The 24,973-nt window shown below is 37.9% G+C and overlaps 1 protein-coding gene across 5 annotated transcripts in view; it reads left to right on the top strand.

The window, feature by feature from the left end:
• Positions 1 to 24,973, top strand: part of PTPN13 (protein tyrosine phosphatase non-receptor type 13) — a 234,395-nt gene that overhangs the window by 43,833 nt on the left and 165,589 nt on the right. For 4 of the 5 annotated variants that reach the window (XM_065877909.1, XM_065877908.1, XM_065877907.1 and 1 more), the window contains exon 1: positions 14,761 to 14,875. In XM_065877909.1, coding sequence (XP_065733981.1) covers positions 14,761 to 14,875 — 115 coding nt within the window. Of the gene's footprint in view, positions 1 to 14,755; positions 14,876 to 24,973 lie in introns of those variants that run through there. The other variant, XM_065877905.1, reaches the window with a different exon arrangement.

The following is a 24,973-nucleotide window of genomic DNA, read 5'->3' as shown; positions in this document are numbered from 1 at the left end:
TTTTTTTTTTTTTTTCTTCCTCCTCTTTTTGAGACTTGAAACAAGTATTAATTTGAGAGATTAAGAATGAATAAGCAACAGTTCTTATTGACAAGACTAAGGCAAAAGAAAGGAAAAAAGAAGTCAAAGAAGAGGGACTTTGAGCCTGATAGCTATAGGAATGGTAGTTGCATTAATCTGTTTGGAATGGTGAGAGTGGCTGATTTGGAGGAAAATGTTGTTTTTTTTTTTTTTGGCCACGCGACTTGCGGGATCTCAGTTTCCTGACCAGGGATTGAACCCGGGTTATGGCAGTGAAAGCCCAGAATCCTAACCACTACGCCACCAGGAAGCTCCCTAGATGTATTGAATTTGATACAAGAGGACAGTATCTACCCAGGCAAAAAAGTACAGTAGGTAGTTAAATTTAAAAATCTAGAATTTGGAACAAAGCTTTCTCAAGGCTGGAGATAGATTTAGGAATAATCTGCGCTAAGGTGATTAGGTGAAGTCTTGGCAGTGGATGCATTCTCCAATAAAAACTGGATATAGAGAACACTTCTAGCTTTATGAGAGTAGATGGAGATTGTATGAGTTAAAATTAACTTTGATGTTGAGTGGCATTGATTAGAGCTAAAAGAGATAATGTGATGTAATCTGAAATTAAACTCAGAATTTTGTCAAGTGAATTGTAGAGGGGAGTGAGTGCATTATTCCAGTTGTTCTAATCTGTAATATATTAATATTCAATTTGAATGATTTATCCAAAGTGATTTTACCATTATTTGTCTATAAGCCAGAATTCTTTTATCTTCTCATGTAAAAAGGGCTCCTTTGCTTTTGCATATTAATCATTCTTATTTATAACAGTTGCACAAGAGTACCTTATAGTTAATTAAAATAAAAATTAGATATGAATACTATACTTTGAAAAACACATCTTTATAGATTTAGTTGGATTGTCACAAAATAAGGGAGTGGCCCAAACCACATGGTTTGAAATTGGGTTCAAGAGTTCTTGCAAGTCATGTCATTATTTAAATTACAAGCAATAATCTAATTTAGTTGTCACAATTATATTAGATAAAATAAAAATGGCAAAATGAACAGCAATATTCAGTATGAATATCTCTTGTGTCACTGCTTAGTATTTTTAGATTTTGGTTTTAGATGTATTCAATTTATTGTTTAGGTATAAAAAGTAGATGTTTTACACAACATTTCCATTTTTAAAATATTTCAGGGGGCTTCCCTGGTGGCGCAGTGGTTGAGAGTCCGCCTGCCGATGCAGGGGACGCAGGTTCATGCCCCAGTCCGGGAGGATCCCACGTGCCGTGGAGCAGCTGGGCCTGTGAGCCATGGCCGCTGAGCCTGTGCTCCACAACGGGAGAGGCCACGGCAGTGAGAGGCCCGCGTACCGCCAAAAAAAAAAAAAAAAAAAAATTTCAGAATGGAAATTGGTAATATCAAAATCACTTTTAGAACAGAGCAGTTTGAGTAGAATTTTGGCTGTCTCCAAATATCAAGTTGAAATTACTCTTGTAATTACTGGAGCATGCCTAGGTTTGTTATGCTTCAGCTGTGACTTGTGAAGTTATTGGGGCTTACTCTTTTCATTGATTTTTGTCTAGAGTCAGAGTTGATTTGTCCACATTAATACAGAATGACACCTACTACCTTATTTTACTACACTATAAATTTACCCCCAAATTTTTAGGTTTAGAAGATTTGTATAGATTTGTAAGAAAGGACAAGAGAAGAAGACAAACATCACTTTCTCCTTCAATATTCAACTTTTAGTATTGGGTTGGCCACAAAGTTTGTTCATGTTTTCCCATAACATCTTACCGAAAAACCTGAATGAACTTTTTGGCCAACCCAGTATTTGCCAGGTGGGTAGTGTTTGTTGCCTTCTGCCTTCTAACACCTCTAATAGCTGGCTTCTTGCTTCTCGCTTCTCAGTTAGATCATAACTGTAGAAGTATTGCCTGATCTTGAGAATGCTAAATGGTAGAAAATCAGGAAAGTAGCAAGAGCCTCTTTAATGGACTGTCACTGTTTGTCTTGCTTATGCTAGTTACTTCACTTCTGAGTTGAGTGAGCTTTGGTCAACTTTTCTGGACCATCTAACATTACATCCCAAACAGTATATGATACAGGCAGCTCAGTGCAGATAGCTTTGTCAATTAAAACATGAAGTAAGAAGTTTGTAAAAAACTTGATGTCTAGAAAGACAAGATTAATTTACTGAGAATGTTCCGTCTCTTACAAGATACACTTTAATGGTCTGAAAGCATTATCCTCAAATCTTCAGAAGTATAATAAGGGGACTTACTTTGTTACATTTTCTTCAGAATCTATACCCAGGTTGTATTAGTTTTCTATTGTTGTATAATAAATTACCACAAGGTTAGTAGCTTCAGACAATGCATTTATTTTCTTACAGTTCCTGTGGATCCCCTGCTCAGGGTCACACCAGGCTGAAATCTCATCTGAAGCTTGGAGGTCTTCTAAGCCCACTGGTTGTTTGGTAGGATTCAGTTCCTTGTAGCTGTAGGTCTAAATTTATCATTTTCTTGCTGGCTGTCAGCTGGGGTCTGCTTTCTGCTCAACAGTGTTACCATGAGGTCATTGCTATGTGGTCCCCTCCATCGGCAGTTGACAGCATGGTTGTTTGCATCATCAAGGCCAGCAGGGGAAATCTCCCTGTCTTTGAATCTCTTTCCAGTCTGCCCCAACAGAGTCTTCTATATCATAACCTAATCAAGTCGGCTGCTATCTCTTGTTATTTGTTGGTCCCACCCATACGCAAGGAAAGATTATACAGGTCTGGTATACCGGTGGGGTGGGGGGGAGGCACGAATTTCGGGAGCTATATCAGGATTCTGCCTACCATAGTCTTCCCTCTGGCCCTCAGATATTCATGCCCTCTGACCCCATACACACACAAGCAAAATACATCCCCTCCCACGGTTCCCAGAGTTCTCATCCTATTAAAGCATCAGCTCAAAGTCCAAGGGCACATCTAAATCATCTACATTAGGTTTAGATGAGGCTCCTATGTGTTATTTACCTGTGAACCTGTAAAACTAAGGAGACTATCCCAACATTCCCAACATAAAATGGTGGGACAAGCATGGAATAACTATTGTAGACATTCTCGTTCGAAAAGGAGAAGGGCAGAATGGAAAGTCAAAAAGGAGTCACTTGGTCCATCACAGTTTGAGATTCAGATTGGCAGATGTCAGGTGGAGGTTTTTTGGTTAGGTTTCAAAGCCTGGGAATAATCCTTCATGGCTCTCAACTCTGCCCTCTGAGTCTCCATTCTGCCTTCTGAGTCATTCTTCCTTTTTCTAGGATGGTAGCATATGTTTGCAGCTGAGTGGTTTTTTTTTTTTTTTTTTTGCTGTGGCCCCTCCCGCTGTGGAGCACAGGCTCCGGACGCGCAGGCTCAGCAGCCATGGCTCACGGGCCTAGCCTCTCCGCAGCACGTGGGAGCTTCCCAGACCGGTGCACAAACCCGTGTCCCCTGCATCGGCAGGCTGACTCTCAACCACTGTGCCATCAGGGAAGCCCCAGCTAAGTGGTATTAACCAGGCTTATTCCTGACTATAGAATCGAGGGCACCTCCAGCAGCCTCTTTCAATTTTATATTCTTCCTCTTTTAGTTCAACCTGGCAGTGTTTATGCTGAAACAATTTTCTCAGGAACTCTGGGTTTTATGTGGGTTTCACAGGGATTCACTATATTAGACGAAAGCTACACCTGCAAATTTTTTTTTTCAAAATAATGCTTTTTCTGTCTTTGCCTCCTGCTGAGATGGCTAAGGAACAACTCTAGAGCTTACCAGAGACCCTTAAAATCTTGAAAGGGCCGTTTATGTGACTGAATCCTTTGACCTTTTGATCTTTCTGAAATTTTAGCGGAGGGTCTTTTTTCTTTTTTTTTGTCTATTATATTTTTGGCAACCATTTCTGACTTTTAGCATCTTTTGCTATCTGGAGAGGCATCTTCAGAATCATCTAGTCCTGGTTCCTTCCTCTTTAATAGGACTTTCCTCAATTTATCTCTCCTTGCATTTTACTATGAGGAGTAAGAGTAAACCAGACAACACATTTAACACCTCACCTGGAAATCTCCTTCCCATATGCCCAGTTTTGCCACTTGTAAGTTCTGCTTTCCATATAACTGCAGGATACAATGTCACCAAGTTTTCTTCCACTATTTAACAAGGATTCCCCTTCCTCCAGTTTCCAATAACATGTTCCTTGTTTCCTTCTGAGCCCTCACCAACAGTATTCAAAGTCCAGATATCTATTAAGAATCTGTTCAAGGCAAGTTAGGCGTTCTCAGAATTCTTTCAGCTTCTGCGCACTATCCAATTCCAAAGCTGCTCCCACATTTTTAGTTCTTGTTATAGCCGAATCCCACTTTCACTTACCACAAATTTAGCGCCTTAAAGCAACACACATTTATTATCTTGTACTTCTTGTTTGTCAGGATTCTGGGTACAGATTATCTGGTTCCCCTTTTCAGGATATCACCAGACTTAAATCAGGGTGTCAACTGGGAATATGATATCATCTGAGGCTCAGCGTCCTGTGCCAAAGTTCACTGGTTGTTGGTAGAACGTGCCTCGTGGTTGTAGGACCATTTTCTTGCTGGTAGTCGGCTGGGGTACACCATCAGCACCTAGAGGCCACCCTCAGGTCCTTGTCATGTATCCCTCTGTATAGTCAGTTCACAACATGAAAGGGATGTTAAGGGTAATCTCAGAATTCTGCCTACCACATTAATTTTTTTATTACAATGTAAAGGACAAATAAGATTATTTTCTTGGACTTTTGTGCTTTGTACATATTTGTTTCCTTTAGTGGCTGCTTACTCTGAGACTTTTTTTTTTTTTTTAATGAAAGCTTATTTATTTATTTCTTTTTGGCTGTGTTGGGTCTTCGTTTCTGTGTGTGGGCTTTCTCTAGTTGCGGCAAGCGGGGGCCACTCTTCATTGCGGTGCTCGGGCCTCTCACTGCTGTGGCCTCTCTTGTTGCGGAGCGCAGCCTCCAGATGCGCAGGCTCAGTAGTTGTGGCTCACGGGCCCAGTTGCTCCGCGGCATGTGGGATCTTTCCAGACCAGGGCTCAAACCCGTGTCCCCTGCATTGGCAGGCAGATTCTCAACCACTGCGCCACCAGGGAAGCCCACTCTGAGACATTTTAATCTAGATTTCTTGAAGACCAATCATAAGTATTCTAAAGCAGTGATCTTAACAAAAGTCAGTGGGTGGGGAGGAGGAGTGACGTAGAAAGACAATACTGGAAACCAAAGTTCTGTCAATACCATTACATTGTTTTCTGTTAGTACCTTATAGTTGGTGAGGAAAAATATAACACATGTGAAATAAGGGATTTTCCCCTCCATTTACTTTTCTCCTAAGTTTAAATGTTACAGAGAAAGATTAAAGAATTCCAGAATTTTTCTTCTGGTTTTTTGAAGCTGTCCTTTGAAAAGCAGGGAATAGGCATATATGACTTCTATTTAGATAAGTAGTTGACCTGAGCCAGCGGCCCAGAAAGGCAATTTAGACTTGTGTTTGTTTTAGTTTCTCTTCTCTCACTGGGAAAGGTATAACAGAAAAGTTGACAAATATTAAGCATTGCTCCAACTTCAATAAAGATATTTGGTCACATGCTATTTTCTACCTTGAGACAACGTTCAATTAAAATCTCACAGACTTTTATCTCTTTTTTTCCTTAAAATCCCAATTCTTTCTTAGGCTTTTCTAACTATACTAGGCAATAATATTTTTTCTCTACTACTTATCTGTACCTACCTTCCTAATGGAAAAGAAATATTAGTGTTTTGTTTTTTAATTAGAGAGATTAGCTTTTAGTCTTCAAGAGCTCTAATAGTGCTTTTATTTCTACTTTGTATACATCTATCTTGATGTTGACCATTTTTGGATCAACAGATAAAAGGTAGAAATAATTTCACATTAATTAAAATGTCCTGTAATTATTGTAATTATCATTTCAGTTTGAAGTGCTTTAGGAAATTAGAAGTTAAGAGAAAAACAAGACATGGCTATCTTGAATAATGGTTTTTAAAAAATGATTGCGTTATCAAGCTACACATTCTAACTTTAGTAACATAAGTTACATGGCATCTTAGATATGCTTTGGCTGTTTAAGGAGGGAAGATCTCAGACCTTTGCCGTGGATTTTGATTTCTTTAGTCTTATAGATTTTTATTTTAATGGGAGAAATTAACTTTTAGAAAACTTTTTTTCTTTTTTTTTTTTTTTTTTTTTTTTTTTTTTTGCCGTACGTGGGCCTCTCTCTGTTGTGGCCTCTCCCGTTGCGGAGCACAGGCTCCGGACGCGCAGGCCCAGCGGCCATGACTCACGGGCCCAGCCGCTCCGCGGCACGTGGGATCTTCCCGGACCGGGGCAAGAACCCGCATCCCCTGCATCGGCAGGCGGACTCCCAACCACTGCGCCACCAGGGAAGCCCACTTTTTTTCTTTTTAAAGCATATGTTACCTCATGTTGGGGCTTCACAGGACAAAGAAAAGGAATGCTGTCCTGGCTTTCATGAGGTTTAGTTAGTTTGTTTGTTTTCTCTTTTTAACAGCTTCATTGAGGAATAATTGACATATAATAAGCTGTACATATTGTGTACAACTGGATGAGTTTTGACATATGTATGCACCTGCGAACCATCATCACAATCAAGATAACGAACATATCCATTATCCCCAAATGCTTTCTCATGCTCCCTTGTAATCAACTTCCATCTGCCTCTCCATAGGTCAATGCCATCCTCAGGCAACTGAGCTATTTTTTGTAACTGTAGTTGGCATTTTTTATAATTTTGTACAAATGTAATCATAAAGTATATAATTCCTCTCTCTCTCTCTTTTTTTTTGATCTAGCTTCCTTTACTCAGTATAATTATTTTGAGATTCATGTTGTTGCATGTATCAATAATAGTTCATTCCTTTTATTGCTGACTAATATTTCATTGTGAGAATATACTAAAATCAGTTTATCCATTCACTTGTTGATAGACATTTGCTTGTTTCCAGTTTTCGGGCGTTACAGATAAAGCTGATACGAACATCTGTATATGTCTTTTTTTTTTTTTTAAGAAATGGAAAATTTTATTTGAGCCAAATTTGAGGATTATAACCTGGGAGGAGCATCTCAGAAAGCTCTGAGAAGTGTTCCCTGTATGAGTCTTTGTGTAGAAATAAGATTTAATTTCTTTTGGGTAAATACTTAGAAGTGGAATGGCCAGATCATCTGGTAGGCTTATATTTAACTTTTTATGAAACTGTCAGTTTCCCAAAGAGTACCATTTTACATTCCCATTAGTAATGTATGAGCGTTTTAGTTCCTTCACATCCTTGACTATACTTATGGTCAGTCTTTTACATTTTAGTAATTCTGATAGCTATGTGGCAGTATCTCATTTTAATTTTTTTTTTTTTTTTTTTTTTTGCGGTATGCGGGCCTCTCACTGTCGTGGCCTCTCCCATTGTGGAGCACAGGCTCCGGTCGCACAAGCTCAGCGGCCATGGCTCACAGGCCCAGCCGCTCCGTGGCATGTGGGATCCTCCCGGACCGGGGCACGAACCCGTGTCCCCTGCATCGGCAGGCAGACTCTCAACCACTGCGCCACCAGGGAAGCCCTCATTTTAATTTTTATTTTCCTAATGACTGTTGAACATCTTTTCACGTGCTCATTTGCTATCCATGTGTTTTCTTTAATGAAATACCTATTCAAATCTTTTGCCCATTTGATAAAAAAAATTTGCTTTGTTTTCCTATTACTGAGTTTTGACAGTACTTTATATATTCTGGATATAAATCCTTTATCAGTTATGTGATCTGTAAATATTTTTCCTTTAATTTGTGGCTTTTCTTTTTATTCTTTGAGCAGTTATTTTCAAAGAGCAGAGGTTTTAATTTTGATGAAGTCTTAACCATGTTTTTATTTCATGGTTCACACATTGATGTTGTATCTAAGAAAAATTTGTCTCATCCAGGATCACAATGATTTTCTCCTAACTTAAAAATAAATGGTATCCAAGGTATTCCTGTATATAGAAAAGCTTACTGAAAATTATTTTAAAATGAGTATTCTTATTAAATTACAAATTCTAAAACCTAGTTCTTAAGTTTCTAAGGTCAATTATTTTATTTTACTTGTAGAAAAGATTGATAGTCACTTCTAAGGGACCTTTTGATTGAGTGTATAATCCCATTGTTCAAACTTTATTAATTAAAATCGTTTAACTGTTTCAAACTGCATTCATACAATTAAAAGTTAACTTCTCTGTGCTTCCACTGCAGGGGGCACAGGTTCAATCCCTGGTCAGGGGAACTAGGATCCCACATGCTGTGCGGTATGGCCAAAAAAAATCTTCCTGAGTACTTAAATAAGTCTCTAATTAATGAAAACTTGTAAGTATGCTACGACTTAAGTTCTCTTATATGTTCCAGTGGTATTTCATACAAGCCTGAACTCATTTTCTCAATTACATTATTTAAATTGGAATCACAAGGCAAATCAGTTATTCTAACTGACCTATTTCTCTTAAACTTTATAAACAGCTAAAATACCAAATATGTACAGATTCTTTAACTTAAAAAAAGACTAATATATGGGCTTGCTTCTCTTAAACTTTTATAAAATTCATTGTAAATCATCCCGGGTTAAAGATGCTTGTAATTTTGGGGATTGCTTTCTCAACTCATTATGATTTCTTAATGACCAGAGATGTCTTTAGCCAGGATGATGAGTGTGTCTTTGCCCCAGACTCGTGGCACACATAGAGCTCTATTTTATAGTTGCTTTGTTCTTGAAACAGAGTACTCTTATGGTCCTATTTCTTTAGAATCTATTTTAACATTCCTAATTTGTTAGTCTACCCCCAGATGGGTCATGATATCACTTGATTGGATTCAGTTAAACTGTTTACTGTTTCATTCTTTTTGGAATCATTTTTATGTGCTTCCTATTTGCGAGTGCCACAAATCCTTCAGGATTAAAATGACATCTGTTAGAATCCTTTTGTGTTTTTATCTGATTCTGTGGGCACAGTTTTAAGGTCATGACAACAATACCTATGTTAACCAAAAACATAATAATGATTCTGATTATGTAATATAATTATTCTTATTTGAAAGTCTTTCCAAAAGCATAGTTATCATGTACCCTACCACTTTCAAGGAAATAAAAGTGAATAATATGGTTATGTTTATTGTAAAGCAGGACCTTATTGACAGTAAAATAATGCCAGTCATATATCTACACTCCAAGTTATCTAGTACTGTGTCTAAAGGAAACAACTGAAGTAATAAACTCTTTAGAATTTTCATAACTGTTCCCTCATCTAATGGTTGAATTCAAGCTTTTAAATTTTTTTCTCCTTTTTCTTCCTTTTTGTTGCATCTCTCTTCCACTTCTGCATTTCTTTTGTTCCCTTCTCTTTCCTTTCAGATCTCCTGATCTGGAGAGCTATAGTAAAGGTGAATAAAAATAACAGAGAGAGAGATGATGATGATAGGCAATTACCAAACTTGGTAATTTATAAGGTAGACAATTTATAAGGTATAGGTATGTTGTTACTTGTTTGAATTTTAGAAAGCTGCTTTAACATTACATTGTCTTGAGATTGGGTGATTAGGGGGTTGAGGCAGTTTTTAAAAATCTTAAACCTCTTTTCTAGCAAAGTTATACATATAAAATGTCTAATCTCTTCTGTTAGCTAGATAATATTGCTTTTAAAAACAGATGTTCCATCTATGTTTTGGTGGTCTAACAAGTTCCAACCAGAGATGCATAGAGATCCTACACTAAGTAGGCAAAAAATGTTTTAAATAAAAATCAAAAGAGGATTAATAACATAAATCAGACCTGACTGAATCAAGAAATAGAGGTGTAATTAGTAATCTTTGTAGACAGAACAATCAAGTGTGGAAAAAACTCTGTTGTGTTGAAGTTACTTTTATATTTTCTTATAGGAAAAATTTATTTTAAAAACCAATCTCTTTAAAAATAAGTGAAAAACCAGTATCTTAAGATTTAACACTTTGTGTGTGTGAATGTAGCATTTGCTTTATAGTAGATAATCATAAGCATCTTACTGTGCCCATCACTTTTCTTTCTTTCTGCCCTCCTTCTTTCCCTCCCCCTTCCCTCCCTCCTTCCTCTCTTTCTCTTTTCCTTCTTTCTCCTTCATGTGCGGAAGTTATGCTCTTGCCTCTATAAGGAAACTCAAGTCCATAATTCTCTCCTTATTCTTTGATAGTAATAACTACAATCACGTTTCAAATACAATGTCAATTCCATAAATAAAAGTGCCTAGTCAATACATTAAGCACCATTTCAGTCTTCATTCAAAACTAAAACGCTTCCCTTCCCCAGCTAGGATTAACAGTAAGTAGGAGGCAGTGTGGTTGGCTTCTCTTTTTATTGCTTACCTCTTCCATTTGCAAGTTGCTATATTTGACTGCTTCAGGATTTAAACTGGTGGCAGGAAGAAAGGTAGAGAAGCAAACAATTGTTTACCTGACTCGTTATAACATGGCTTCACTGTCTTTGAGCTTGTTATATGCTTAAGGCTGACCCTTTTGTGTGTATGTTTTTGGGTTCTTCAGAGTCCTTCACTGGAACTATATACTTCCTGTGATGCTTCAAAAAAATTTTCCTCCCACTAGCCAACACCTAATTATTCTTCCTCCTCCTCCTCTTCTCCCTCCCCTCGTACTTCCTCTTCTTCCCCCTCCACCTCCCCTCACTTCCTCCTCCTTCTGGTTAGTACTGTGGGAACCTCAGGTGGTACTCTGGGGAGAATTTTTTTAACAGCTTTATTGAGATATACTTGACATACCATAAAATTTACCCTTTTAAAATATACCTTTAGGGGCTTCCCCGATGGCGCAGTGGTAGAGAGTCTGCCTGCCGATGCAGGGGATACGGGTTCGTGCCCCGGTCTGGGAGGATCCTACATGCCGCGGAGCGGCTGGGCCCGTGGGCCACGGCCGCTGAGCCTGCGCGTCTGGAGCCTGTGCTCTGCAACGGGAGAGGCCATAACAGTGAGAGGCCCGCATACCGCAAAAAAAACCCTTTAGAGCAGGGGTTCCCAACCCTGGCCACGGTAGCGGTCCATGGCCTGTTAGGAAGCGGGCCACACAGCAGGAAGTGAGCAGCTGGGCAAGCGAGTGAAGCTCCATCTGTATTTACAGCCGCTCCCCATCGCTCTCATTACCGCCTGAGATCCGCCTCCTGTCAGATCAGCGGCAGCGTTAGATTCTCAGAGGAGCACAAACCCTACTGTGAACTGCACGTGTGAGGGATCTAGGTTGTGTGCTCCTTATGAGAATCTAATGCCTGATGAGCTGAGGGGGTAATGCTAGTGCTGGGGAGCAGCTGCAAATACAGATTATCAGTAGCAGAGAGGTTTGACTGCACAGAAACCATAATAAATCAGTCACTTGAAGACTCGTATCAAAACCCTATCAGTGGGCTTCCCTGGTGGCGCAGTGGTTGAGAGTCTGCCTGCCAATGCAGGGGACACGGGTTCGTGCCCTGGTCCGGGAAGATCCCACATGCCGTGGAGCAGCTGGGCCCGTGAGCCATGGCCGCTGAGCCTGCACGTCCGGAGCCTGTGCTCCGCAATGGGAGAGGCCACAACAGTGAGAGGCCCCGTGTACCGCAAAGGAACAAACAAACAAACAAAAGCCCTATCAGTGAGTGGCAAGTGACAATTAAGCTGCATCTTACAGAGTAGACTGGACATAAGCAACAGACTTCGGGTGTCACTGTCTCCCATCAGACCCCAGATGGGACCATCTAGTTGCAGGAAAACAAGCTCAGGGCTCCCACTGATTCTGCATTATGGTGAGTTGTATAATGATTTCATTATATATTACAGTATAATAATAGAGATAAAGTACACAATAAATGTAATGCACTTGAATCGTCCCGAACCACCCCCCACCCCCACCCCCGGTCCGTGGAAAACCTGTCTTCCACAAAACTGGTCCCTGGTGCCAAAAAGGTTGGGGACCACTGCTTTAGGGTTTTGCTACCATCACCACAATCTAAATTTGGGGACATTTTCACCTTCGGGGTGGGATTTCATTAACTCGAGGCTGTGTGGCCCAGCTCCTTGTCCACCTTACCCTCTGCCCCTGCCCAACCAGTGGAAGAGTAGCTAGCTCCCAATACAGCATGCTTCCTCACTGCAACTCTCTGTTTACCCTCTCCTCCCTTTGGCTACTGCCTCAGTGATGGTCAAAGACTTTAGATCCCTAAAGTATCAGACATGAGTCTGTGGTGTCCTCCCTAAATTCCAGGGAACATATACCAAGCACTCTAAGGCACCTTCCCACACCCCTCCTGCTTTGGAGGAGGCATGAAAATCAGTACAACTCTCTTCAAAGAAATTCTCCTGATGGAATTTTCTCCCTACTCTTTATACCCTGTGTGTAGGCTTTAGAGCTGTCTAACCGGTTCTCATCTCATTCATATTACTTCGGAAATTTGCTACAGAGTAGTCTTTCTCACAAGTCACTTTGGTATCTGATTGCTAATAGTATCTTCTGTTAAAACTTCCAATTTAACGTAGTGTTTTGTGTAGATTACTCAGATATCTTTCAGAAAGGAATGAAGCTTCTATTTTTTTTTTAATTTAATAACTGGGCTATTACAGTGTTATCATTATAATAAAGTACATGAGAAACTTAGAGAGTTGGGGGGGGAGCGGTCTGAATAATAATCTCTTCTTGTACAAGCTAAATAAAAACCCCTTTGGCTTTTTCAAAGCAATATCTTATATCTTCCCTTTTAACTACCACATTCTGCATTTAAGTAGACACCCCTCAAGGCAGACTCTAAGAATAAAATGCTATAGTAAACATTTGAAAAGGAAAGTAACAGGACAAGCCTGGCCTCATTTGTAGAGCTGTAGTTGCTTTTTTTTTCCATCTGTGTTAAAGTACCATAAATGTAAATTAAAAGAAAATATTAGCTTTTCTTTTAATTAAATATTGTTAGCTGACTAAACAAAGTCAACTTTTATCTGAAGGAGATGTTTTTATAGGTTAATTTTAAAATTTAAGGAAGGATATAATTACAGAAAATAAGTATTTAATATTTTCTTCCCCTTCTAGTTTCTCTTCCAAACCCACTGCTTCTGCCTATCAATAGATATACATTATTCTTTTTTTTTTTTTTTTTTTGCGGTACGCGGGCCTCTCACTGTTGTGGCCTCTCCCGTTGCGGAGCACAGGCTCCGGACGCACAGGCTTAGCGGGCCCATGGGCCCAGCCGCTCTGTGGCATGTGGGATCCTCCCGGACCAGGGCACGAACCCGTGTCCCCTGCATCGGCAGGCGGACCCCCAACCACTGCGCCACCAGGGAAGCCCAGATATACATTATTCTTAAATTAGTTTGGTTAGTGTAAAAATCTTAGTAATCACTACAAAGAGCAACTTTCTTTTCAAGGAGGGTCAATTTAGTAAAATTTATATAAGAGGATTTTGACTAGCTGCATTTCCCTCTTCCAAAATGTAAATAGGATTATTGAGCCCCATAGAAAGTCTTAATTTATCAATATATCACCTACTTAATTGAATGCTTTAAAAAAAAAAAAAAAACTGACCCTACAGAAATGTCACCACAGAGGCACCTTTCTGACTTTTTATTTATTATTATTATTATTATTATTTAATAAATTTATTTATTTTTGGCTGCGTTGGGTCTTTGTTGCTGCACGCGGGCTTTCTCTAGTTGCGGGGGTGGGGCGGAGGCTACTCTTCGTTGCGGTGCACAGGCTTCTCATTGCGGTGGCTTCTCTTGTTGTGGAGCACGAGCTCTAGGGCGTGCAGGCTTCAGTAGTTTTGGCACACGGGCTCCGTAGTTGTGGCTTGCAGGCTTAGTTGCTCCGCGGCATGTGGGATCTTCCCAGACCAGGGCTTGAACCCGTGTCCCCCGCATTGGCAGGTGGATTCTTAACCACTGCGCCACCAGGGAAGTACCCTGACTTTTTATTAATTCAACTTCAATAACGTCTTAGATTACAAAGCATACTTACATGCATAACATCTTTCTTTGTCATAGCCACCTCAAAATGGCATTATTGTTACTATTATTATTATTCCTGTGTCACAGATGGGAAATTGAAGTTCAGAGGTAAAATGACTTTCCCAGGGGCAAATGGTAAGTTGGCAGCAAAGCTGGGTCTAGAAATAGTTAATTTCATTCAGTGCAAAATTTATAGTTATAGTGTATATATTAGAAATGTAGAAATGAATTAGTGAATGGAAAAAATGTGTTCCATCTTATTCCCAACTTCTTCCACCATGGCTGTAGGGTCTCCTCTCTATTCTTTTTACCTAGGATGAATAGCATGAAACCTGGAACTTCAGTCTGGCTGCTTTGATTTAATTACCTGCACTTTGGTGTCTCTGGTACCTGAGGTCTCTGTCTTCTCCCATGAAGTAGTCACCACCACTATGGCTATTCTCCAGTTCTATCTCTGAAGTTGACCCTATTGGGCTAGAGCAAGTGGTTGTTTTGAGAGTTCTTTAACTCCTTTACCTTCTGTGACTTTAAGCTGTAGGACTATATTATATTTACATTGAAGGCCATATTGAGAACTCAGGTGGACAGGGACCTCATAGTCTCATTACTGATGCAGAACTTTCACTACTGCAAGTGCAGTAAAGTGGCTGATGTGTAGACCATCTGTTACCCTTGTTTCCTAGGTAATATGCATGTGACACTAGCTGAGGCCCTGGAGGTTCGGGGTGGACCACTGCAGGAGGAAGAGATATGGGCTGTATTAAATCAAAGTGCCGAAAGTCTTCAAGAATTATTCAGAAAAGGTAAGGCCTTTTGCGTGTGTATGGGGAGGTGGGGGTAGCTGAAAAGCAGCTAGGGTGGCAGACTATAGAAAGGAATGCTTTCTCTTATCTCTCTTAGGGCTGAAAAAGCTCTGATCTTGTCTGCCTTCATTGGAACATCTTCTGTGTGTCTAATATTGTGCTAGGCCCTGAAAATATAATGGTGATCAAAAGCAAAAACGTTCCCTGTCTTTCTGGAGCTTACAGTCTAGCGTGGAAGATAGCTATTAATAAAAGATTTATGTAAACAAATGTAAAAAATGCAATCATGACAAGGGCTACCAGGGACGGGAATCAGTTGACTCTGTGAGAACCCATAGTAGGAGGATTTGATCTGGTGAAGAGGACGGAAACAAAGTCTTCCCTGTCTAAATCTCCCCTGAGCTAAGACCTGAAAAAGAAGAGAAGTTAACCAGGTAAGAGGGAGGGAAAAACATTCCTGGCAGAGAGAATTATATGCACATCCCTGGGATAATGCAAACTGAATAACTAGTTTGATGCTTCCCTGCAAAGGTGGTTACGTGGTCCAAATGGTTGTGTAGCATTTTGGAGCTAGAAAAGTTAGAGAATCAGTCACCCTTTGGTTGTCTAAAAACATTTGCTATTATGCTGAAAAGCTCCACATGAAGATGGTGTTTGCTATTCACACCACATGTCCAACACCTATTTAGCGTAGTGAAGAAACCATGCTTCATCTAAAGGAAGAATTAAACTTTAAAATTGATTTGAATTAATTAATCAAGCACAATAAGCATGACAGAAATAGGGGAGGATTTGAGGGTAGTAAGAGTTCTCAAAGTGGGTCCTTCAGGCTTCCCTGGTGGCGCAGTGGTTGAGAGTCCGCCTGCCGATGCAGGGGACGCGGGTTCATGCCCTGGTCTGGGAAGATCCCACATGCTGCCGCGGAGCGGCTGGGCCTGTGAGCCATGGCCGCTGAGCCTGCACGTCCGGAGCCTGTGCTCCACAATGGGAGAGACCACTACAGTGAGAGGCCCGCGTACCGCAAAAAAAAGAAAAAAAAAAAAGTGGGTCCCTGGATGAGAAGCACCAGTATCACCTAAAACCTTGTTAGAAATGCAGACACTTAGGCCCACCCTAGACCCACTGAATAAGAAACCCTAGGAGTAGAGCAGCAATTTGTGTTTTAGCAAGTCTTTAAGGATATTCTGATGCATTTTAAAGCTTGAGAACCATTATACAATTGAATTGCTGAAGACCAGGAGCCATGGGAACCTTTTGGAAGGTGTAGAGGTGACCACTGATGAAGCAAAGTCTAGAGCACAGGGGAAGAGTGGGAATAGATGGTAGTGTTTTGGTGTTGCTGCTGTTTTCTAATCCAGAGGGAGAAACCTAGATATTTGAAGATCTTTGATTAGAGTTAGGATTAATTTAAAGAAAACTTACTCATTTTATCTAATGCCACTTAACTAAAATCTAGTTATTTTAAGTAGACCTTGTTGTTTTGTTTGCTTCATTTTAATTTTTCAGAGAATTTTCAGAAAGTATAGGCTCTCTGGAGTACAGAGCAGGTAACCATGCTGCAGAGGTGTTGTTGAAGGAAGGATATGTTGGTGGCATTATTACTCAGTTAATTAACAACAGTCAATATTTAAAAAGCATCTCCTTCTTGTGAGGTGTTGTGTGGAAGACGCCAGTAAGTAGAAGGTGTCATGGTTGCTTGCCCTTAAGGGATACACTCAGATCAGTCAGATACATATGAAAAGTTTACTACTTCAAAACAGTGTGCCAGGTGTGTGAGAGAAACAGTAAGTGCTAGGGATGTTCAGAGGAGGGAGAGATAATACCTTTTTTCATTATGCTAATAGCGAAGTCACTGCCCTGGCCATGACTCATAGAATATAAAGTGTTTCGCACACTGTGAGTACCTAAGTGTTTTCCTTCTTTCAAATTTTGTAATGTTAACAGAGATCGAATGTCTGAATGTTAAGTCCCTATCATTGAGATGGAATTATTGCATAACATATTGGCACATTACAATAAAGAGATTTCCTGGATGTGTTCATAAAATAATTGTGAGGCAGGTATATCTTAAACACTGTCCAGTAGGAGCTGGTTACCATAGACCTTCAGTCCAGTTCACAGCCTAACATCAGTAATATAGAGAGATTGAATCTGGCTTCTTTGGCAGTTGAGATTACCAACTATCGTGATTGCCAATTGGAAATTTCTATTTATTTGGAGGAAACTCAGGCTTATTTTATTTAGTTTACCTAAAATCTATGGTTTTTCATTCCTTTTATTTGATAGCACAATGTCTTTTTGCCACAAGTTCTTCTCCTATTTTAACAAATAAATAAACAAATAAATAAAACAAATAAATAAATAAATAAAACAAATAAATAAAATAACTATTTTGTTTGCTTATTTTGTGGGTGAAAGGTGTTGGTCTTTGTTCTCTAGTACATACCCTTATGAATAACACTAGGAGTGTTATGGGGGAAACAGCAGGTAAAATACAGTGATTTTCTTTGTCTTTCTGTGTCTGTTACAAAAATCTTCTAGTTCTTATGGATGTTTTTTTTTCCCTTATCTTCTTGAACTTGTATGTTGTTCCTGTGTCTTTTTCAGTGCAAATTGACATTCCTATAAATAGAAGGCTGGAAGTAAGCATTTCTACTAGGGGATTATTGAGCACAGATCAAGAAAATTATCTATTTTTTCATCTTTTTGAGCCTCCTAGTAATTTAAGTCCTTTTTAAAGACAAAATTGTTGTGGTTAGTATTCATAGAATAATGATACCTAAGCATGACCTTGTTGAAAGACATCATTTTCAAATGAATTTCTCTTCAGAGAAGAAGAAAAATAAAAGTTTAAAAAAATATGTTTCCAAACATTTAGATGATGGTGATGATGATACGTCATTCTCCTTTTGTTATAAGTTCCTTAGTGTTACTGTCTTGTGAATATTAAAACACGATTGGTGTGATTACTTTTTAGAATTTTTGAGATTTTTGTCGTGGTCTTGCACATGGTTTAGTTTTGTAATATTCTGTGGGAATTTGAAAAGAATGTGTCTTTTTTTCTATTTCTAAGGTATAACTTAAGCTTGTTAATGTTTGTGCTTTTAATTTTTTTTCTATATCCTTATTACTTTGTATACTTGCTCTGTCAGATTCTTAGGAATAGTTTAAATTTTTTACTATAATGATGTCTTTGTCTGTCTTCTTACTACTGTCATGTGTTTGTGCTATTTTATGACACGGCTAATGACTAATTTAAATGGACTGGATCTTCTATTACTATAAAGTAAGCCCTTCCCCCCACTTTTTAACTACTCATTGCCTTAAATTCTGTCCCCCTGCTCTTAATATTGCCACCTCTGCTTCCTTGCCATTTACCTAGTATATTTTTTATCCTTCCTTAATTTTCAAATCATCTGTATTGTAATTTAGATATCTCTTTTAAGTAATAGATAGCTGGATTTTACTTTTTTGCCTCACTAAGATGGATATTCTTTAATTAGGGAATTAAACGTGGCCACTGAAATAAAAGTTCTGGAGGAATTTCATTAAGGGTCCTCTCATATCATGACTTCTAACTATATGTTTCTCAGTTCCTCTTATTAACTGATTGGGAAAGCGTAGCTGATGTCCAAAAATGTATACACACTTAAGATTTTAGCTTTTACATCGTGGATGAACTCATGCAGGGGCTCAGTGGTCCTGGATAATAAAAAAACAATGCTATTCTCACGTGCATTCTGGATAATCTTCAGAAATGAAATTATTGCTGCCTTGGAAAATTTAGCTTACAATTATATTAGTTGCCCAAAGCAGTGATTTCTTTTTTTAAGTTATGAAACTGTTGCTCTTGGCAGAAAACAGATCTTTTGACTCTGTGGGATTTTAAGGTATTAGAATGGTTGATTGGTTGTTGCTAAAATTGCCCCTTCATAACTAATCAGAGGAAAAGACCCAATCTTCCTTACTTAGGTAAGGATATAAATTCCATAAAAATCCCTTTATGTATACTCATTTCTGATTCCCTGTTTAATAAATAAAGCAATAGTTAATGAAATTAGTAAATTAAACAGTTAAAAAAATAATAGAATAAAGCATTTTGATAAATAGAAGTGCTAAAAAACAATCAAGATTCATTGTCAAAATAAAAACATTCAAAGAGTTACTAGCAAGTGGCCTTGGAAAATTGAGAAGACGTTGCATTTCTTAATGTTTTTGGAAAACAGATTCGTATAAGGTTGCAGAGAGCAGGGCATATAGAATCTGTATTTTATTATAGACACTTGCTTATTCTATGCATGAGTGAAAAAAACAAATTACTACAGATAGCTGGGTAAATATCAAATAAACTTCTCTGCTCTTCCCTCCTTGAAAAGTGTTTAAAAATTAGAATTTGTAGATACCTGTTTAAGAAAACAATCTTACTAGAGAATGAATGATCTATTATTTTAATCAGCAAAATTGAATGAAAGAGTAAGTTCTTTTTTTGTTTTGTAGAATTGCTTTCATTGAATAAATACTTTCAGGGAAATTCCCTTGCTACTGAAAGGAAAATATATATAAGAAATATATAACCTCAGAACCCCACACACACATATGTTTTCATTTATGGAATCAAACTCCTCGAGCTGGAAAGATCTTAATCCATTTCACCGAACTAATCATTTTTAGAGATAAGGAAACAAGGCCCAACTTAAGTGACTTATAAGAATTAATGTTAGCAGAGCAGAAATACTATAACTTTTTAAAGTCATGAGCAGTACCTTTTTAGAGCTATAGAATCACTTTATATATACAGGACAATAAAGTTTTAAAATTGATTGCTCTCCTATGAGCATAGCAACAAGATGTTTAAAAAACCAGTATCAGGTGACGAAAGTGACATTGCTTCAGATTCTACACATATTAAGAGTAATAAGGGAAAATTGTGAACAAAGTTCTTGAAAAAATTCAACCATTTACATGGACACTTTAAAAGACACAAACTACCAAAGCTCGTTCAAGAAAAAGTAGAGTACCTAAATGGCCCTATATCTACTAAGATGATTGAATATATATTTTTTAATGTGCCACAAAGAAAACTTCAGGCCCATATTGCTTCACTAGGGAATTTTGAAATTTTAAGGAAGAAATAATAACAATACTATACCAAACATTTGAAGAAAATTGAAGAGGAGGAAATACTTCCCAACTCTTTCGGTGAAGCTAAAATTACTGTAATATTAAAACCAGACAAAGACACTAGAGAAGATAAAACAATAAATCAATATACTTTATGCACATAGATGCAAAAATTCTTAACAAAATTTTAACAAATTGAGTCTAACAGTATATAAAAACTATAATACATCATGATCAAGTAGACCTCAGGAATACAAGATTGGTTTAACATTCAGAAATCAATCATTATAATTCACCATATTTACATGATTTGCAAATATTTTTTTCCCACCTGTGACTTCTCCTTTCATTCTCCTAATAATGTGTTAAGAGCAGTAGATGTTTTAAACTCTGATGAAGACTACTTTATCATTTTTTATTTTATAAACCATTCATTCAATATCATATCTAAGAAATCTTTGTAGCTCAGGGTTACAATGATTGTCTCCTATGCTTTCTTCTAGAACTTTTACACATTTAAGGAATCAATTTTTTTTTTCTGCATCTACTGAAATGAACATATGGTTTTGCTTCTTTAGTATGTAATAAAAAAATAAAGAAATAAAGAAGTAAAAGCAAAAATAAACAAATGGGGCCTAATCAAATAATTATAAGCTTTTGCACAGCAAAGGAAACCATAAACAAAGTGAAAAGACAACCTACAGACTGAGAGAAAATATTTGCAAAAGATGTGACCAACAATGGCTTAATTTCCAAAATGTACAAACAGCTTATACAGCTCAATATCAAAAAAACAGACAACCCAATCAAAAAATGGGCAGAAGACCTAAATAGACATTTCTCCAAAGAAGACATACAGATAGCCAACAGACACATGAAAAGATGCTCAACATTGCTAATTATTAGAGAAATGCAAATCAAAACTACAATGAGGTACCACCTCACACCGGTCAGAATGACCATCATCAAAAACTCTGTAAATAACAAATGCTGGAAAGGGTGTGGAGAGCAGGGAACCCTCTACACTGTTGGTGGGAATGTAAATTGGTACAGTCACTATGGAAAACAGTATGGAGGTTCCTTAAAAAACTAAAAAGAGAGTTGTCATATAATCCAGCAATCCTACTCCTAAGCATATGTCTGGAGAAAACTCTAATTCAAAAAGATACATGCACTCCAATGTTCGTTGCAGCATTATTTACAATAGCCAAGACATGGAAGCAACCTAAATGTCCTTGGACAGAGTAATAGATAAAGAAGATGTGGTACATATAAACAATGGAATATTACTCAGCTATAAAAAAGAATGAAATAATGCCATTTGCAGCTACGTGGATGGATCTAGAGATTATCATACTAAGTGAAGTAAGTCAGAAAGAGAAAGACAAATACCATATGATATCACTTATATGTGGAATCTAAAATATGACACAAACGTATCTACAAAACAGAACAGACTCACAGACATAGGGAACAGACTTGTAGTTGCCAAAGGGGAGGGTTGGATGGGGAGTTTGGGACTAGCAGATGCCAACTATTATATATAGAATGGATAAACAAGGTCCTACTGTATAGCACAGGGAACTGTCTTATAATAAACCATATATATATGGTATGTGGTACCCCAGAAACTAACATAACATTGTAAATCAACTATACTTCATTAAAAAATAAATAAAATAAAATACAATAAATTTAAAATTCAGTTCCTCACTTATCTTAGCCATATTTCAAGTTCTTTCTTAAAAGCCATATGTGGCTAGTGGCTACTAAAATGTTCAGTTAGAATTTACTGTCCTAAACTGTGGTTCAAGAAAAACATCAGTTTTGGATGAAAAATACATATTCAGTGTATTTACCATCAACAAACCCTTATTGAGGAAATTACTGAAAGATGTATTTCTGGAAGAAGGAAATTTAACTCAGAAGGAAGAAGAAACCTTCAAAAAGGAATGAAAGCAAAAGAATTAGTCATCTTGATGGTAAATCTAAATAAGCATTGGCTGTATAAAATATTGATAATAATGATGTCAAATTTAAAATTATAAATAAAATAATAAGACTTAGACTGGGATAGATGACAGGAGTAAAACAATTTAAGGGTTTGATTCCATTCATGAGAATGGTAGGTTTCTTGACTTTAGAATTTGCGTAGTCAAATATCCTTAAAGTTTGTAATAGTAATCAGAAAACAAAAAGAGAGAAAATGTAAAACTTCCAATCTGGTGGAACCAAAGGAGAGTAAGTAACTCAATGCACGAAAAAGGAGACAAAGCACTGAACTTCAAATTGACTTACTGGTTGTTTTGTTTTGTTTTAAACCTTTATAAGAAATATGGAAAGTTTTTGTGGATTAAAACCTTTTGAGTAAATCTTTGTATAGTCTATGCAGCTTTTAAAGACCAAATCCTAACTAGTCTCTTTATATTAATTCCTAATTATTTACAATAGTAATTTTTTTGATTAACAGGGTGTATTAGTTGTCTTCGACATGCTACATCTTGCCCTGCCTACATAAGGCCAGAATTAACAGGTCCTTCAAGTTAAATGTGTTTGAGCCAGGTAAAGTTACCCCATATGTTCCCTGGAAACAAACTATAAAACATGAAATTAATTTAATATCTAACATTCTTAAAATGAATAATGTGGGTTGTTTAACAAGTGTATGAAGCACTTGTAGTAAACCACCCCTCCCCTACAACTATTGTCTACCGTGTTTTTGTTTTTTTTTTTTTTTTTTTTTTGCGGTACCCGGGCCGCTCACTGCTGTGGCCTCTCCCGTTGCGGAGCACAGGCTCCGGACTCACAGGCTCAGCGGCCATGGCTCACGGGCCCAGCTGCTCTGCGGCATGTGGGATCTTCCCGGACCGGGGCATGAACCCGTGTCTCCTGCATCGGCAGGCGGACTCTCAACCACCGCGCCACCAGGGAAGCCCTGTCTACCGTGTTTTGATGTGAAATTCTTTTGGCTCTAGATGTGACAAATAGGCCATTTTATAAATTTAAAGATTCATAATGTTTAGAGGGGAAAGTAGCTACAGGTCATGCTCTCTAGCCCCATCTTTGCTGACAAAATGTAATTTTACTGTATTTATTGTTTTAATTTAATACAGGAATTTTTAAAAATGAGATATAATATATATAGTAAAGAGCATTATTAATTGTACTGCCTGATAAATTTTATAAATGTACACACTCATATAACCACTGCCTAGATCATTTCTAACACCTGGGAAGGCTTCTCTCCTGCTTCCTCCTAATCAATTCTTGGTTACCAAGAATAATCATTATTATGAGATATCACATAAATAAGTTTTTAAACAATCTTTAAACATCGTATAAATAGAATCATACAATGTGAACTCTTTTGTGTCTGACTTCTTTTTTTTTTTTTTCTGCGGTACGCGGGCCTCTCACTGTTGTGATCTCTCCCGTTGCGGAGCAAAGGCTCTGGACGTGCAGGCCCAGTGGCCATGGCTCACGGGCCCAGCCGCTCCGCGGCATGTGGGATCCTCCCAGACCGGGGCACGAACCTGTGTCCCCTGCATCGGCAGGCGGACTTGCAACCACTGTGCCACCAGGGAAGCCCTGTCTGACTTCTTTTATTCAACATTCTGACCGAGATTTTTCCATATTATGTAACTCAGCTTTTTAAAGAAAACGTTTTGCAATTCTCATGTTTCTTTTCTCAAATATAGAAGTTAGAAGGGGGCTTTATGCTTTGTATCATTTAGTAATAAGTTAAGATTTTTCTTAGGGTGATGTGTGTCAGTCATGGTTAACATTTTTACAAGAAATATATCGTTATATTTCTTTTTGAAAAATAGAATAGTTTACCATTCAAATAAGCCCCCTCCCTCCTTTTCCCTTTGAGAAGGAAAATTTCTTTAAAATGTAAAATAGGAGGATGGTAATCTGAAGAGCAGCAGAGAATAGCATTAGTGAGCACAAAAATGTTTTTCATAAGCAGCTACAGATCATGGTTATGTGGAAGCATGTCATCATAAATCAAGCCATTTTCTTTCTGGAATACTATTTCCTTCCTCTGCAAACTGAAAATATACACTAATCTTCATTGACCTTTGCATCTAGTTCCTCAAAAATGAAATAAATGACAGTCACCCTTGATATTATTGGTTTTTCAGTCTTTGTATAAATTCCAGGTCCTTCAACGTAAAGAGAAGTTGGTGAGTTCACTTTTAAAATTTTGTTTTCTTTTTTTCCCCAGCTTTATGCAGGTAGCAAGGGTGGAAGAAGATCTCCTTTAACCTGAAACTTTTCTGTACTGGGTGGGGGGAACCCCAAACCCGCTGCTTTATAAAGGGCCTTTACTATAAAAGTTATTTCTATTGCTAATTACCTCAGTTGTAATTTATTTTGTCTGGCAAACTATAATGTGGCAGTTGTGTGATCTACAGGGGCTGTCATGAAGTTGTTAAGTGGCAACAGAAATGCCAGTGCTTTAAGAAGCTTAGCACTTGGTTCCAAGATTGCTTAGACAAAATTGTTAAACTAGCAATAAAATCAAGTTTTTAAATAGACTTTACCATTCAAGATTAACATTTTTGCAACTGCGTGAATGGAATGCTCAGATAAGATATGATTTGTGCATTTTAAGAAAGAAACCACCTTCAAGCAAATTTGTCTATTGGAAGTCTACAGCCTAAAATATGATAGACGTAAGAAACAGTTTTGCTCTCAAAGTTTAGGCCCTCCTTGGGGAAATAAAAAATTGGTATTAATCCCAGGATGTTTTCCGCATACTGGTTGTATGCTTAATACCACATTGACATATCAGGGTAGAAGAGATCAAAGGTGCTCACCTCAAAGTTTGAAGAGATACAATGTAGATATTCATTGGATTTAAGAAAGTGTCAGAAAAGAAGCAAAGTGCATTGGAAGTTCATTTGCAGTTTGCTTTCCTTTGGGAACAAGATAGAAAAAAAACCAAATAAAGATAATTTTATGAGCTGCATA

This window comes from Phocoena phocoena, chromosome 5 (genome assembly GCF_963924675.1).
Source record: "Phocoena phocoena chromosome 5, mPhoPho1.1, whole genome shotgun sequence".
NCBI lineage: Eukaryota > Metazoa > Chordata > Mammalia > Artiodactyla > Phocoenidae > Phocoena > Phocoena phocoena.
The sequence above is the reverse complement of the archived record's forward strand: the minus strand, read 5'-3'. Positions and strand labels throughout refer to the sequence as shown.